The 16,218-nt window shown below is 39.5% G+C and overlaps 1 protein-coding gene across 1 annotated transcript in view; it reads left to right on the plus strand.

Moving 5' to 3' along the window:
* The window catches only part of XPO4 (exportin 4), a gene marked incomplete at its 5' end in the record, with an annotated part of 103,334 nt that overhangs the window by 5,990 nt on the left and 81,126 nt on the right, over nucleotides 1–16,218 (plus strand). Inside the window, 2 exons of the mRNA XM_082675474.1 lie at nucleotides 8,667–8,772; nucleotides 13,919–14,060. Coding sequence (XP_082531600.1) covers nucleotides 8,667–8,772; nucleotides 13,919–14,060 — 248 coding nt within the window. The remainder of the gene's footprint in view (nucleotides 1–8,666; nucleotides 8,773–13,918; nucleotides 14,061–16,218) is intronic.

Genomic DNA, 16,218 nt, shown 5'->3' on the forward strand with positions numbered 1-16,218 from the left:
GAAAGACATTTGAAATCATCCATAGATAACCTAAAAGGCAGCTGATAAAATTTAACAGCATTTTATGATTAAAAATTCAATAAATTAGGAAATGATAAATCTATGATAAAAATAATTATTTGAAACCACCAGTAAATGGAGATAGTCTTACGAGTAAAATAGGGAGTTCTAATAAAACTATTATTCAACACTTTCTGAAGGGGAGGACCTAGCTGATACAGTAAGATAAGAAAAAGAAATAAGGGACTTCCCTGGTGGTCCAGTGGCTAAGACGCCGTGCTCCCAATGCAGGGGCCCGGGGTTCGATCCCTCTTCAGGGAACTAGATCCCACATGTTGCAACTAAGAGTTCACATGCCGTAACTAAAGATCCTGCATGCTGCAACTACAAAAAAGAAAAAAAAAGATTCTGCCTGCTGCAACGAAGACCCAGTGCAGCCAAATAAGTAAATATCGGAAAGAAAAGTAAAAAGATCATAATTTGCAGGTGATATTCAGAAAGAAGAAATCCAAGGAAATTAACTAAAAAACTATTACTAGAACCAATAATTGTTTGGTAAGGTGGCCAGATATAAGGCAAATAAACCAATTGTAAGATTTCCTTTATACCAACAATGGTCAGCCTAAAAATGGAAAAAAATCTCATTCTGTTAAGAATAAAAACTGGAGGAATAAACTGTAGGACACTATTTAATAAGAAATATACAACATTTGTGTGACAAAAACTAGACCGCTTATTTGAAGAATGTAAAAGAAGATCTGAATTAAATGAAGGTTGTGTTCCTCAATTCAAAGAGTTAATCTGGTTAAGGTGGCAGTTCCTTCCTCATTAGTCTATATACTGAATGTAGTATCAGTAAAAATCCCTCTTCCCTCCTCACCCTTTTTTGAGGTGGGAGAAAATCTTGACTGATTAATTAGAAAATATATATTATCTGGAAGAATATTGCATGACAGTAACAAAAAACGTTAAGAAAAAGAAGAAAGGAGGGTTTGGGGGAGTTTGTACCAGTTATTGAAATGTATTCAGAAGCTACAGTAATTGCAGGGTTGTGGTGCTGGCGTGGAAAAAGAATGGGAAGTTGGAATAGAATAGTGCAGAAACAGCCCTGTGATTGAGACGATATTTCAGGCTGTGGATGTATGGAGATGGACAGTGTGTGTGGACGCATAGCAGGCTGCACGTTTGGGAGATGGTCTGGAGGTGTGTTACAGGAGCCTTGAAAGTCTGCATGCCCTCTGACCCAGCTGTTCCACTTCTGCCCCTTCATTCAGCCTCCCGAAATACTTGCATATGGGAAAAGCACTTACTGTAGTGTCTATATACCTTGCTGTAGCAAAGAACTGAAACAGTGTGCATGTCTACTGGGAAGAAATTGTGGTAAATAAACCGTGGTACTCTGTATAGTGGAATATTATGGAACTTTCAAGAAATGTGGGTCTAATATGTGATAGTTTTTTTTGTTTGTTTTTTAATTTTTTGGCTGTGCCACATGGCATGCGGGGTCTTAGTTCCCTGACCAGGGATCAGACCCGTGCCCCCTGCAGTGGAAGTGTGGAATCTTAACCACTGGACCTCGAGGGAAGTCCCAAATTTAAGTTTTGCTTTTTGGAACTTTCTGGAATTTTTTCCCCAAATATTTTCCATCTGTAGTTGGTTGAATCCTCAGATGTGGAACCTGTGGATTCAGAGGGAAGATGATAATTATTTACAAGTGTAAATTGTAGTACATTTACAGCTCATGATTCTTGCAGAACATTTTTTCTAAAAAGATTGAACTCTTCACATAAATCAGTTTCATGTGAGTTTGAATTTAATTTTAGGTGTAAATTTATGAATATTTTAATGTTCCTGTGACAGTTATTGTTACTTGCAGAGGTTATACAAGAAACCACAAGTAGCTTAATGATTTGTATGTAATTAAAAACGCCCATTTATGTATCCTGTGGTTGTATCTTCAATTGTAGGAAAAAAGTAAAATTGTCTTCCTCATTAATAAATGGTTCATACAGAGCTTTATGTTAAAATAGCATTCTTCTCCATTGAGTGTGACAATCTCTGAATTTAATTTCTATTTCTAAACCTGTAGATGTTTGCTTTGCTGTAGCAGTTTGAAAATCAGAGATTCTTTTTAAAAAATATTTGTTTATTATTTGGTTGCACTGGGTCTTAGTTGCGGCAGGTGGGCTCTTTAGTTGCATCTTGCCAGCTCCTTAGTTGTGGCATGTGAGATCTAGTTCCCTGACTAGGGGTTGAACCCGGGCCCCCTGAATTGGGAGCACAGAGTCTTAACCACTGCGCCACTAGGGAAGTCTCCAGAGAGAAGAATCAAACTTTATGAAAAATTCTGATAACTCCCTGAAATGCTTTATTGTGGTGTCCGTGTGTACATTTTTGTTTTGTAGTTTACTGAGAAAGTTTACTGACTTCCTGTCACAGTGCTCAGGCTGGAGAGTTAATGTCTGTGCAGGTGCCTCAGTGACGGGCTCTGGGGAGGGAGATGCAAGCTGGCCTCGCCATGGGTCCGGGTGCTGCTGCCTGCTTGGGCCCAGCTCCCACCCTAGCCACCTTGACCCGGTGCCCCAGGCTGCCTCGAGACACGTGCACGTGTGCCTGGCCACCATCCTGTCCTCACTACTCCCATGCACGCTCCATTGTCCCATTGGGCTTCGCTTACAAAACACAGGTTCAGAGATAAAATGATTAAGAATTTCAGGATGGCGAGCGCAGAGTATTGCATTAAGCATGGGGCCCTCTGGAGAGTTGGGCCCCATGCTACTGCCCCGGTCACACATTGAGGAAGCTGGCCTTGGGCTGCGCAGACTGGGCATCAGTCCACACGTTGGATCTGCTCTCTCCTTCCTGAACCTTACACGCATGGATTCCCTCGGCTTAGAACACCCTTCTCCCTCTTTTGCCTAGTTGACATTTAATTTTTCAGATCTCAGTGTAGGTGTTTGCTTTGACAGGAAAGTCTGACCGCTCTGAACTAGGTTAAATTCTCTTCCCATGGCGCCATTTGCTTTAGTAACATTGATGGCATCCACAGTTTTGTGCTGCTTATTTGATTATGATTGACTTCTCTGCTGGATTGTAAGCTCCTTGGGAACATGGATTCTGTTTGTTTTTGTTTATCAGTGACTCACTGTTGTGTCTGAAGCATCTAGCACATTGCCTGGCACATAGTGGACATTTGATCGTAATTTGTGGATGGAAATATGCTGTAAGGGAAGGGTTCCAGAGACAGATTACCCAGGTTTGAACTGAAGTTTTATTACTGCTTTCCCTTTGTGAGGCTTTGGATAAGTTTTTATCTTTCCAGCTTCTTCCTTTTTTTTTTTTTTTTAAATTTATTTAATTTATTTATTTTTGGCTGTGTTGGGTCTTTGCTGCTGTGCGTGGGTTTTCTCCAGTTGCTGCGAGCGGGGGCTACTCTTCGTTGCAGCGCGCGGGCTTCTCATTGCGGTGGCTTCTCTTGTTGCGGGGCACGGGCTCTAGGAGTGCGGGCTCAGTAGTTGTGGCTTGAGGGCTCTAGAGCGCAGGCTCAGTAGTTGTGGCACACGGGCTTAGTTGCTCCGTGGCATGTGGGATCTTCCCGGAGCAGAGATGGAACCTGTGACCCCTGCATTGGCAGGTGGATTCTCAACCACTGCGCCACCAGGGAAGCCCATATTTCCAGCTTCTGAGGACCCTTCTCCCATCTTTTTTTCTGCATCAGCCACACTAGTTCTTTCTCCATCCTTCCCTCTCCTGTCCTTGGTCCTGTCACAGAACCTTTCATACACTGTTCCCTCTGCCTAAAACGCTCTTCCTCTCTCTCACCTGATCTTTCAGGTCTCCCCATAGTCGCTTTCTCAGGAAAGCCTGCCTTAGCTTCTCAGAAAGGTGAGACTCACCTGTCCTATACTTAGATAACACCTGCCCCATCTGGAATTTTACATTTATTTGTGTGGTTAATTAATGAATGTTGGTCTCCCTAGCTAGATGCTAATATGTGTTAGTTTAGGGACCTTGTTTGCACATAATAGTTGCTTGGTAATATTTGTTGAATGAAAGAAATGAATAAAGGGGGAAGGGAGATGAGCCTAGAGAAATAGGCAGGGGCTGGGCTATGTAAGGTCTTATTTGCACAATAATTAGCTTGGACTCACCCTGTAGTGTGACATGTCGGTTCTGTGGTTTCACTCTGACAGCAGTGTGAAAATCTCATCTGAGGGAAGCAATTCGTGAGGTGGAAGACCAGTTAGGAGGCTGTTAAGTTGTTCTGCAAAGAGATGATGAGACTGAACAAAGCCAGGGTGGAAGGGAATATATTAATATTCTTAAAATTTGTTTTACTGCTAAGGTGACTCTTATGGTAAAAAGAGAGTGAATATATATTTGGCGGGAGCTAGGGAGTACACCAAAACAGCTTGTATAAGCTAAAATTTCTCAATTTTTATCTTAAAAAGTTAATAGAGGGACTTCCCTGATGGTCCAGTGGTTAAGACACCACACTCCCAATGCAGGGGGCCCGGGTTCGATCCATAGTCAGGGAACTAGATCCCACGTGCTGCAACTATGCAACTAAGACCTGGCACAGCCAAATAAATAAAATATTTCAGAAAAGGTTAATAGAAATTTTATTCTAGTCCATAATATATCCATGTTTTAATATAAAATTATTTGACCCCAATCTTGCTGGTCTATCTATATTTTGTGGATTTGTGGCAGGAATTAGAGAACTAATTAGAAAACAACAGTAGTATGATAGTGACCTAATCAGATAAGATGTTAGAAAAATCACCCTATTGCTAGACTAGGCAGCACACATGGAGCAGTGTTGACATTTAGGAATTGAGCAGCAGTAGAACATAGAGAGTCTGGAGCCAGACTGTTTGCATTCCTCTTGACTCCACTCCATGACTAGCTGTGTGACATTTGGCAAGTCACTTAACCTCTATGCGTCTGTTTCTTCTTCTCTAAACTAGGAAAATAATTATTTCCAGGGAGTTAATGTGTAGATTAAATGATTTCATTTACATTAAAAGGAAAGTGTTTAGAATAGTGCCTCATACATAATAAGTGCTCTATAAGTGATAGCAGTTATTTTGTACATTAATCTATCACATAACATCGCATCAAATCATATGAATCTAGGTAACCTTATAGTAAGCACTCTGTAAATATTTGTTGAATTAATTAAATTTCTTCAAGAGTAACGTCTTCTATATCTGCACTCTCCAGTGTGGTGGCCAGTAGCCAAATGTGGGTGTTGAGCTCTTGAAACGTGCCTTGTGCAGAGGAGGAACTGAATTTTTTACTTTAATTAATTTACATAGTCAGTGGGGGTAGGGACTGCCATATTGGGCTGCGCGAGTCTGGAGTGTGACTGTATCTCTTTGCGTTCATCTTCTGCTCTGTAAATATTGAGTCCAGGTTTCAAATACTCCTCATGGGTCCTGTCTCTACTCCTGGTTGTTACATTCTCACCCTCAAAATGTAGTACTGATTCTAGACATCAGATGAATCTTTAATACATTTTTGCTTATTATTCTGATTCTTTTTCCTGCTTTAGAATCATCAAAACAATACTTTTGAAAACATTGATGGCATTTAATATTTTATTTATTTATGTATATATGTACGTATGTATGTCTGTGTTGGGTCTTCGTTGCTGCGCGCGGGCTTTCTCTAGTTGCAGCAAGTGGGGGCTACTCTTTGTTGCCGTGCGCGGGCTTCTCGTTGCAGTGCCTTCTCTTGTTGGGGAGCACGGGCTCTAGGCGCGTGGGCTCTGTAGTTGTGGCACGTGGGCTCAGTAGTTGTGGCTCGCGGGCTCTAGAGCGTAGGCTGAGTAGTTGTGGTGCACGGGCTCAGTTGCTCCGTGGCATGTGGGATCTTCCCGGACCAGGGCTCGAACCCATGTTCCCTGCATTGGTAGGCGGATTCTTAACCACTGCGCCACCAGGGAGGTCCCAATGGCATATAATATTGATGAACAGAAGATGACCATATTTTTTGCTTCCTAATTGTGAGTCATTTTTATTTTTAGATTTATAGACACCAGTTAGAATGAGCAAGACAATTACTTTTTTTATTATCTTTGTATACACACCTGCCTTTAGCATTTATCCTTTAATGAACTGTATCAAGCAAACTTTTTACACAGATATCGTAAGAGGGTAAAAAATACTGTCATATCCTTTTAGCAAAACAAGTTGGTTCCAGTTATTGTCACAGAATATTGGGTAATAAAGTAATTCTAGCGTAATGACTGACTGGATGAGAATAGCATGTTTCCTTTTTGTCCTTCGAAGTATATTGTTCATTCACTGATTCTTGAGTTTGAGAAAATTCACCTAGGGCAGGATTTCTCAGCTTTGTCACTGTTGGTGTTTTGGGCTGGGTTGTGCATTGTAGGATGTTTAGCAGCGTCCCTGCCCTTTATACACTAGTTGCCAATAGCACTCCCCAGTGTGGCAACCAGAAATGTCTCCAGACATTGCTAGATGTCCCTTGTGGGACAAAGTTGCCTCAGTTGAGAACCACTGATCTAGAATATCAATATCTCAAGACTCAAGTTCTGAGGTTACACTTATAAGATTAGTTTTATCATCGTTAATGGAGTTTGTCTGTTAAAACTTTCTGCAGTGATAGGAATGTTCTGAATCTGTGTTGTCCAGTGTGGTAGCCACCAGACACGAGTGCTATTAAGCACTTGAAATGTGGCCAGTGCAGCCAAGGAACTGAATTTTTTTTTGTTTAATTTAATTTTAACAAATGTGGCTAGTGGCTGCTGTTTCGGACTGTGCAGGTTTAGTGTGCTGCTGTATGTCTTTTTGCATTCAGCTTCTGACTTATCTCTTAATTGTGAAATGCCTCTCCTTATCAGTTTTTTTCTCTTTGTCATTATGGGTAGAAAATTCTCAATTCCCAACACTCTTCAATGAAACCTTAAAAAAAAAAAAAGACTACAAAGATGGTGTTCCCAGATTTCATTTATACCTTGCTGAAAGATCATGTTATACTCTGAGCAACGTAGTAAGAAAGTTGAGGATAATGTAATAGTGCTGATTTATTTTGTTATTGTATTACTTTTCTAGGTGATTTTATCATTTCTTATTTATCTTTTAAATAAATTATTTAATTTTGGCTGCATTGGGTCTTCGTTGCTGCTCGCGGGCTTTCTCTAGTTGCAGCGAGCGGGGACTACTCTTTGTTGTAGTGCGCGGGCTTCTCATTGCGGTGTGGCTTCTCTTGTTGCAGAGCACGGGCTCTAGGCGCGCAGGCTTCAGTAGTTGTGACACATGGGCTTAGTTGCTTCGCGGCATGTGGGATCTTTCCGGACCAGGGATCAAACCTGTGTCCCCTGCATTGGCAGGTGGATTCTTAACCACTGCACCAGCAGGGAAGCCCCCATACTCAGTATTTTTGTAGATTATATTCCATTATAGGTTATTACAAGATAATGGCCGTAATTCCCTGTGCTGTACAGTGTATCCTTGTTATCTATTTAACGTAGTTCTTTAATGGAAATATTTTCATTTTTATCTAGAGAGCTGTAGAGGGTGCTATATCATTAGGAATAGTAGTCTGAACTGGCTTTAGCTAATTATAAGAATTCCTTTAGGCAAGAGAATCAAAGTTAATTTTTCTTGGATTTACTTCTTTTTTTTCTATTTTAACTGAAAGTAGAGTAACTAATGTTGCATAATTGATATAGTTTGTAATGAATATTAATCTAATATACCTGGTTATGTTTTTCATCTTCCAGAGTCTTTGAATACAGTTGAAATGATGATTTCCCCACTTTATATTGGTTACAATAACAAAGGTTTATTTTCCTGCCAACTCCCCTCACCCTCCCCTCCCCTCCCAAATTGAGAAATCTGATATTTTGTTCTGTATGCTGTATAAGCAATCTCTTCTCCTTCTCTTCAGATGGGTCTCAGTAAGGTCAAAGATAACCTTTGAATGTATATTTTAGGAATGTATATTTTAGGTAGCGCTGTTCAGAAGAGTATTATCTTTGGAAGAAAGACTGTTAGAACAAAATGGAATTTAAAAACCTGAGCAGACTTTTAGGAGCTGTTTTTGTTGAGAGAGAAGGCTGGCTTTTCTGGCTGATTAATTGATTATTCAGAAAGGAGTTTGGTAAACTCCAAACTTCGCTGTTCCTAATTTTTCTGGTTTAATAGTGATTTTAGAAAACTAGAGGTAGAATTATCTGATAATATTTCTATCTTAAAGGATTGTTTTTAGAAGTTCAATTTTTAGTAATTTTGGATTCATTTTCACCAGGGCTGAAGAATAGAAATTATTTGAACTTGGTCAGTTTAGATGGAGTGGTATATTTCGGAATAAAAGGCAGTGAGTAGGCTATGTTTTTTTAAAAAATTACAAAAAGATGTTAAATAAATATATCTTTCTTAAATGTAGGCAACTTGAAAGGATTCTGATCCAAACCTTGTCAGGAATTTGTTTCTTTTCCCTGAAACTGTATTTTAAATATTTATCATGAAGTTAAATACTATAGTTACTTAAGAAAAATTAAGCAAGAATTTGTACTCCCGTAGTCCCCTGAAAGTGAAAGTATTTCTCTTGTTGTGGGTAAAAGGATTGCTATTGTTCAAGCTTCCTTATTAAACAAGTGTGCTCTGTGTTTGTGTTTGTTTTTAAATCTCAAGGCACCACCTTCCATGGTTAACACTGAGCAGCGCCAGCATGCTGAGCATATATTCTTATCATTTAGGAAATCAAAATCACCATTTGCAGTTTGCAAGCATATTTTGGGTAAGTGTTTACTTTAAAAATACCTAGTTTTTCTATCTTGAACTTTAGATATTTTAAATTCCTTTAAAAATAAGCAGGTTTGTACAGTTATAATTTTCCATTAATAATCATTCCACTGAAGTGGCTTTAAAGATATTCCATAAAGCCAGAGAGAAAACTCTGATTTTGCTTTGGATTTTTCTTCCTTAAATAAAACATGCAATAAGTTGTTTTATTATTGACCGTAATATCAAGGCTGTTAATGGTGGGAGGAAAATCTAATGTTTTTTCTGTTGTTTTCAAGTATGATATCACTTACAGGAAATGTACTATAACGTATTCCAGTGTTTTAAAATTAAGATTATTTTTGGGGGTTTCTACAGTTTCTTTTAGTTGTTTTTTCATCGTTTTTTAAAAACCATGTAATTTGTACTCAGCTCGCTTAGCGAATATTGGTTAGTTCTGTGTAGGATCTTCATCGTATGTCCTAAAATGAAGCATTGATTTTTAAGTCTTGTAAAAAATGTTTTGTGAGTACCTTATGTCTGACATATGTATGGAAGTGATCTCTTTCCTTTAAAAATTATCACAGAAGTCATAACTTATTCAGAGATGGCATTTTCTCTGCCTCTTAGGTATTTTTCAATAATAGTTAAGAGAGATTTCATTGGTTATTGTTATTTTATAATCTGATAATTGTTGGCTGTTTTTCTTAATTGGAGCCACTTTTTTGGTAACCCATATTGAAGGCTTAGAAAAGAAGGCTATTTGAGTTGTCCATGACCACAGAATTGGTTAGTTGAGTGTTAGGAACTAAACTATCTGACCTTTTATCCTTGTGCTTTTAGGAAGACTAATCCGTAGCCACCAGCACTCTGGTTTCTGGATGGAAACAGCCTGCCATTCCAGCTCTGTGTGCAGAGTGCTCTCCAGCTCAGGGCTGGGGCGAGGACTGTGGGGCTCAGTGGGCAGGGCCGGGCGCCAGGGTGCCTGCGGCCTGGAAGCAGCTTGAGGAAGTCACTTCACCTCTCAGGCCCTTTTTTCATCTGTGAAATGGGCATAATGATGTCGTTTGCCTTAAATGGACTTGACCGTCTTAAGTCGTAGTGAGGTGCAGATGTAGTAACATATGAAAGCACTTTGTGAACAGTCATGTAAATGTCATTGCCCCGTTACTTCATTTCAGATGGCCTTTGAAAAATGCTCTGTCCTCTGCACGGAGCTAGCATCGGCGGTAAAGGCGGCCTTGTCTCCTTCAGGAGTTAGATCTTACATTAGAGAAGCAGTTTAATAACCACCTTTAATTCTAAATGAGGCGGGGATTTTTGTTTTTCGGGTTTTTTTGAGTACTCTGTTTTTATACTCGGTTGAATTTGCTTCTGGCACTAAGGAAATTTGTTACCTTGTGGAGAATAACTCAGTGTTAAATTAAAAGAAGCAAAACTAAACATCATTAAGAATTTAAGGGAGCCTTACTTCATCCTTACTGCCTTGAAACTGCTGAGCATTAATAGATGTAGAAAACCTCAGATGATCTGAGTCTGGCTCTTGTGGCTGTGCCCTCACTGCATAAACAGGGTCCCAGCGGTGTTTCATCTGACTTCCGACTGACTGTGACTCAGTTGTCCTTCTGTGCTAGCTGGAAATACCCGAGCTAAGTGATAAGTATGTTATTAGAGTGTATTTGTTTATACCACTCTTTCCTTTTTAGAGTATGTATATTTTATGAAGAACTATTGCTTTGTTATGATGTGAGCTTGTTTTAGAATACTTTTGTTTTCCTGATAAAAATTTCTAAAGAATAGTATTGCTAGTTCCAGCCGCGCTATTGGAAGCAGTTTGGGTTTTGAGACATTAACTGTTTAAAAGGTTGGGTGCATGTGTAATAAGCATAATCATTAATGTACTGCAAAGCCTTGTGTTACATTAATGTGTACATCTAAACTTCACAGAAAATCTTAACTCCTTACTCAGTTGCCACCAGCCCAGAAAGGTTAATTCCTCTAAGAAGACTTCTCATGCACGTGGCAGTCGATCGCAATCCAGAATTTTCACATTCTTATTTCGGGATTATAAGTCATTTTTATAGAATGTCTGGGTGATAGATTCTAATGAAGGGGAGACTTTCTCTTGGATGCTTCCCTTTTCTGGCCTCTTAAAATTCTTCCTTCCCACTTCTAACTTAAGTTTTATTATGTTTCTCATTTTATCTCATTTCTTTCTCGTCTTATTCTTTTGTTTTCACTGTAGTTTTAATTTCTTTGCTCTTTTCTGTGTGTTTGTGTGCGTGCGTGCGTGTGCATGTTGCATGCTTGTGCGTTTTGTTAGAAGAGCACTTTCAGACCTCTTGGCCTCAGAAGTCTTTGGCACTTAGGAATTTACTAGTTTTATAGGGTCAGGTGTTCCTTCAAAAAACCTGTGAGTTCTGCTCTTGTTAAAGAAATACCCCCAGACCTTGAGGGGTCGGTCCAGCACTTCTGGAGCTAACTTAGCAGCTTCCTTTTGCCCTTTTCTCAGGGAGAAAAGGATTTCTTTCGTTTCTTATCTTGGAGGTAGCCGAGACAAAACAGAACGAGCCTGAGACTTATTCCATTACTGTTGGTGTGCTTGTGTGTGTCACTGTGCAGCTTACGTTGCCTCTGCTTTGGACAGGAGCCCCAGGGCCGGAGAGGGGAGCGTAGTTGCCGGAAGCCAGAACGCAGTGCTCTTCCTCTCGGCCCTTACCTTCACTCTCGCTTTAGTCTTCCTGGCTCGAATTCAGATGGCCGACAAGATGTGTGTGAATTTTATTTACGTAATTATTATTAAGGAGTTACTGTGGTAGGAAGTGAAAGCTTCCTGCTAAAGTGGCTTAAACTAAATTGTCGTCTAAACAGTGTCCTAGTCAGTGGGAAATCATCCCTAAGAGTATTAGAAATTCTAGATGAACTGTGAGTTCTGCACAAGGACCTTGCAATTTGAGCATCTTTCCAGCAGGAAGCAAGAATAAGGCTCCTGTGTGTGTCAAGTCCTCATCCTCTGCTGGCAGGCTTCCGGGGCTCCGGCGAGCATCTTCCGCACATTTCTGTTGTGTTTAAGTGCAGTCTGTGAAGGCCAATGGCAGTTTTTATGAGAAAGTGTAATTTATTAGGTTAGGAAGACTTTTAACTTTGGAATCTGGCTTCTTTTTTTCAGATTCCTCCATTCTTAGAGACAGTTTCTTATAGGAATAGTAATTTAGAGATCTTCATTGATACCAGACAGAGAAATCTAAGGAAAAGAGGTATCTTGAAAACTTCTGAATGTGATTTACTTTCTGTAATTGTACCCCTACTGACCCTTGCAAAAAAGGGGAGGGGGCAGAAAAAAGCTAGGCTGTAAGCACAGGGAGTTAGACAGGAGCGTGTTTCCTTGCTCACGAGAAGCAGGAGTATGTGCTGGGCCTTGTCTAGTTGGCACCTGCGCTTAGGGCAAGGCGCGTGTCACCAGAGGACACCACCCAGCCACGCGGGCTGCAGTTTCCTCTCACAGTCAAGTGCAGGGATCGGATTAGATGATCTTTGGAGTTCTATTTCTAAAATTCTATGAGTCCCTACAATTTTGCTTCCTTGTTAAAATCCATGGTTAAGAATTTCAGGTCCTTAAAATGTTTACGATTTCAGTAGAAAGTACAGATAGGCAAACCATCATTTTCTTTCAAGCAGAGGTTTATAATAAGAGATGATTTGAATTACATTTATGAGGCAGTACCATATTTCTCCTTAGTGAGCAAAATAGATAGAACTGGTTTCTGTTTCCAGTCCTCTTTGAATAAAACACTTTTTGTTTTTCTCCTGGAACTTTAAACACATCTTTTTATAATAGGTTTACATTTTTGGAAGCTGTTGCTTTATTTATTCATTATATTTTAAGGTTTCTAAATTTTTGTGAGTTCTGATTACCATCTCAATTAGAATTCATGTTAAGATGGCATGGACTAATCAAACTTAAAAAAAAATAAAGGTCCAGATTGGTTCCTCTTACTAGTTTTAATATGTTCAAAACTCCCGTGCTGTAGTCTAGTGTGATAGGAATTGATGTAGGCATACCTTTTCTCGCACATTTTTATAGAAAATTGTGTCAAGATCACTTGTAATATTTTTAAATGATCTGTGCTTGAAATGGAGAGAAAATGATGTGCCTGCTTGTATCTTCATACTCTTCTGAGAAGTTCTTGAAGGTGTTATTCTGTGCCTAGAGGTATTTCTCGGGCTTCCAGGCACTCCTGTCTAGTGATCTTGGCAAATACCCAGGAGTTGAATCAGACTCTGCATGGGTTTCGCATGATGGTTATTTTGTAGAGCTTCAAAAAATTTCGGCTTTTTCTTGACTTCATTTTGACTGTTTCTCCCTTTTGATAATGCTATTTGGAAACTGATTGCAGTGGTATTGCTGAATTAAAGAAAAAATAGAAAATTAATGTAAAATATTTCTTCAGTATGTTAATTTTCTATTTTTTTCCCCTCCTGATTCAGTTCTTAGGTCGGATACTGTAACTTGCTAGTTAAAGCTGGATCTTTCTGAGTGCAGCTTTGGGATTTTACTCAGTTTGATCAGTATTGCAATCAGAAAATGCACAAGAACTTCTCACCTTGTGTAAATGTGACCCCCCCCCCTTTTTTTTAACATTTTGAGAAAATGAACATGATTGTGTTTATTTCTGAACTTGCTATTGGAGATGGGCCATCCTGCTGAAAGCTTAATTAATTACTGAACAGACATGTTTTGACAGCATGGCTCCTCGCAGATAGTAATGTTCAAAGACTAGTTTATTAGATACTTTTCTGATACAAAGTTCTGTTTTGCACAGGGTGAGAATCTCTTAGGAAATTTTCTGATTGCTTTATATTTTTATTTTATTTTTTTTAAAGCTGTGTTATTTTTTAGTTCTTCATGCTTTGGAAGTAACAGTTGAAGAGAGGTGAGGAAAGTTTGTGAAAATTGTGATCGGTGATTAGCTGCCACCTGCCTGAGGTGTCTTCTGAGAGGAACTAACCTCTTTGTGGTGCTAGAGCAAAGGTCACTGGATAAAAAAGGAACAGGTAACCATCTCATTCCTTGTCTGAAAGTTCTCTTTAAAATTAAGAAATGCAGAATGTTCAGGGGAAGGTGAGCTGCTGTTTGAAGAAGGTGTCTGTTTCCTCCTTAGAAACGAGTAAGGTAGACTACGTCCTCTTTCAAGCTGCCACAGCCGTCATGGAGGCCGTTGTCCGCGAGTGGATCCTCCTGGAGAGAGGGAGCGTCGAGTCACTGCGCACATTCCTCTTAACCTACGTCTTACAGAGGCCTCAGTAAGTGCGCAGGGGAGGCGCCGCCAGACGCTTCCCTGAGCCATCCTTTGGGATGCTTTTTCCTTTACTTTTTAATGATTGACATTTATGGTTAAGCTCTTTGTGGGCTTGTATTTTAAAAACCCACACACGATTGTAGGTTGTTTGGGGACTTAATGAAAGAATACTTTTTAATTTAAGCTTGTGTCAACTGGGTTTTGTTTCTTTGAAGAGATTGTGCTTTGATGTTAGGGTTTTTTGTTGTTGTTTAGTTCCGGGATTTTGGTTATAAATAAAAGTTGATCTTTGACTCTGTCGAAAATCCTTTATACTTAACTTGATCTTCTTTTGGTTCTTGGTATGTATTATAAGACGTAAGTGAGTAGCCAGGAGGGTGAGGGGAGATCAGGCACCATTATCAAACCAAACGTTACACGTATATATATGTGTCAATACATAGAAACGTGCATTGAAAAGGTTGTAGAAGAAAAAGTACCAGATTCTTTAATGATTTTTTTTGGATAGGGGATCAGATTTGAGGAATGGGATGAAAGTGAATTTTCTTTTTATATTATACACGTATTGTTTAAAAAATTTACAAGATTGTGTGTATTCATTGCTTGTATGATTTAAAAACAAATGAGGAAAACTATTAGCCGTACAACTTTGGGAGAAATTCATTTACTCTGTATCTTTTTTTTTAAAGTCCCCTTAATTCCAAGTTGTCTTCTAAGACGAGGCAGCGTACATTGTATGTATGCAGTTTGTGCCGTTGAATACTTTTTTCATAGATACTTAGTTTTACACTCAGTGAAGAAAATGTTACATAATCAGAAATGCTGGCAATTCGGAATGTTGATTGACGGCAATAAAGATGCATAAAACTTTCGAGCGTGCTGTCATACCTTTGTTCCTGCTGACTTCACTGACAGCCTCTGAGTTCATAATATTTAATAATAATTACTGGCATGACTTCTGCACTCAGTAAAGTGCTAATAAGTGCTTCACATATCGAAAAATGTATGAGAGGAAAAAACCAAGTGTTACTTAGCCTATTAGCATTACAGGTTTAATGGACAGCGTGTTCCAGGGATGAGCAGGTATACATATCTCTGAGTGAGGGTGTGGCTTATTTTTTCTGATTTTAACAGAATAAGGAAAACTTGCCCCCATTTCAAACCTTTCTCTTCTCCTTCATGCTGGTTTTCTTCCTTTATTTACATTTTAATCCGTTGTTTAATGAACCCTTTTGGGTGGATACCAACTTGCCCTGGAGCTGCTGATTTATCACAGCCCCACCTCCACCCCCCACTGAGCTCGGCCGGTTTCAGCTGTGTTTATGCATGTCATCTCTTGTGTCATCCAGAATCATCTCACTGTAATAATTTTGATTCAGGAGTTATTTTAGAGTTGATTGTAGGGTTCCACATTGAAATAGTTCACTTATATATTGTCTCCCAAACTCTTTCTTTTTTTTGCTGTGCAGCTTGTGGGATCTCAGTTCCCCCACTAGGGACTGAACCTGGGCCATGGTACTGAAAGCCCAGAATCCTAACTACTAGGCCACAGAGAACTCCCCCAAACTCTTATTTTGGAAAAAAGAAAAAAAAAGTTTTCAGCCAAGTTGAAAGAGTAGTACTGGGAATAGTACTGGGAACACTCACGTGCCCTCTCCCTAGTAGAGGCTCAGCCAGCTTTTAGTGATACTACATCCCTGAAGACTGCAGCATGTCTCTTCTAAGAGATCATCTCAATACTCCGGATATAATTACTATATTTATATTATTTAATATAATTCTGACCTCATATTTTGATATTCCCAATGTTCTGGAAAATGCTGTTTATATCCTTTTCCTTCTTTATAGGTTACTTTTTTGATCCAGGGTTTAGCCTCAGATTACATGTTGTATTTAGTTGTTGTGTCTCCTTTTTTTTTTTTTTTGCGGTACGCGGGCCTCTCACTGCTGTGGCCTCTCCCATGGCTCACGGGCCCAGCCGCTCCGCGGCATGTGGGATCTTCCCAGACCGGGGCACGAACCCGTGTCCCCTGCATCGGCAGACGGACTCTCAACCACTGCGCCACCAGGGAAGCCCTGTGTCTCTTTTAATCTAGAATAATTCTGCCTTTTTTTTGTCTTTCATGACACAGACATTTTAATCTTGTAGAATGTCTGATGAA

Source organism: Grampus griseus, assembly GCF_964374135.1.
Source record: "Grampus griseus genome assembly, chromosome: 18".
NCBI classification, from domain to species: domain Eukaryota; kingdom Metazoa; phylum Chordata; class Mammalia; order Artiodactyla; family Delphinidae; genus Grampus; species Grampus griseus.